General features: G+C 47.5%; 1 protein-coding gene across 1 annotated transcript; it reads left to right on the plus strand.

Moving 5' to 3' along the window:
• Nucleotides 1–1,053: 1,053 nt before the first annotated feature.
• On the plus strand, nucleotides 1,054–1,315 carry Pmar_PMAR018841 (conserved hypothetical protein; the record flags this gene model as incomplete). The annotated part of the gene is made up of 2 exons (XM_002786646.1): nucleotides 1,054–1,182; nucleotides 1,235–1,315. 2 exons carry the CDS (start codon nucleotides 1,054–1,056, stop codon nucleotides 1,313–1,315), a joined length of 210 nt encoding a protein of 69 aa, XP_002786692.1.
• Nucleotides 1,316–1,347: the final 32 nt, after the last annotated feature.

Genomic DNA, 1,347 nt, shown 5'->3' on the forward strand with positions numbered 1-1,347 from the left:
AATGGCTCCCGTCCACTGAGCCTCTCCGACTTGTCACCGTGTCAAGGCCAGAGCGTGATTCACAAATCCGATGCGGTATGGAGAGGTTTGGTCCGATATAGAATAAGATACACCCTGAAATGTCTCGGTCACGTGAAGGAGAAAATGAACCGATGATGGCTCAAGTTCGTAGGGGGAAATTTCGAGATGCGCAAATTTCCACCACAACAGACCACTCGGTACAGATCTCAGAAGAGGAAGGAAGGATAACTCGCGCAGCGATCGTATCGCGGTCATAGGAGTGCACATTAATACATGCCACACCTCAACCTCATTCTCGTCAAGTGATTGGTGGAGCACGTGGCCAGCAAAGCAATCACCGCAGCTCCACATCGACAAGCAAGTCACTACTCCATGAAATATTTTTTGCACGTTTCTATTGCGTCTGAGTAATCGCACACATACGTCGTGCAGAGCTCTCCAGTGGTGCACATAGCCGGTACCGATATAGATGATTATTCAACTCATATCAATCTAAAGCATCCGTTTTGTTGAGTTCCATATGGCACGCTCTGTCAATGTAGTAACAATTGTTCTGTGTGGTCACGTACCGAATTCAGCCGAATACTGGGCATTTTCGTCCGAGCTAACCTCTGTGAATGAGCCGTTCAACACTACCCATTCCTGATAGCGCTTCCCGTGTGTTTTACAAGATGAAGATTTTCCTCAGAAAAAGACCTCAAATATTTCCTGGAAATAATTTCGTGGCGCGCGACGGTGATAGTTGCGTTGTGATTGCTGTCCCTGGTAATCGAAGTCGCAGTAGTTGATCTATCACGCAGTACGGCCCTTTTACCCGTTACCATTGAGGGCGAAGGCTCCCGACCCCGTCAGCAACACAAACGGTTATTTAACTGGGGGGAAAACAGTCAAATTTCCATTCGTTTTCGTCGGTCATTTTCCTGGAGTTTTGCTCATTCTCCGAGCTACAATGCTTTCCCGTGCATATCTCTCGGGCTCGTCGAATGCTCCAGAGCATCAGTTTGATCCCATCAGCTCTCATCCGCGTTAACCATGGCTCCCAAGAAGAAGGTAGAAGAAGTGAAAAAGGTCAAATTTGGTCGACCTGGGAACACCCTTCGTATGGGTCTCGTCGGACTGCCGAATGTTGGCAAATCTACGACTTTCAACGTCCTCACTAAGGTAATACCAATAGTGACTTTATCAGCTCTCTTCTCTAAGTGTCTGTTCCCAGTGTTCGATCCCAGCTGAAAACTTCCCCTTCTGCACCATCGACCCTCATGAGGCTGTTGTCAATGTCCCTGATGATAGGTAGTAATGACGATAATAAAGAGTTCCCTTCACTCT

Source organism: Perkinsus marinus (assembly GCF_000006405.1).
Source record: "Perkinsus marinus ATCC 50983 genomic scaffold scf_1104296931382, whole genome shotgun sequence".
NCBI lineage: Eukaryota > Perkinsozoa > Perkinsida > Perkinsidae > Perkinsus > Perkinsus marinus.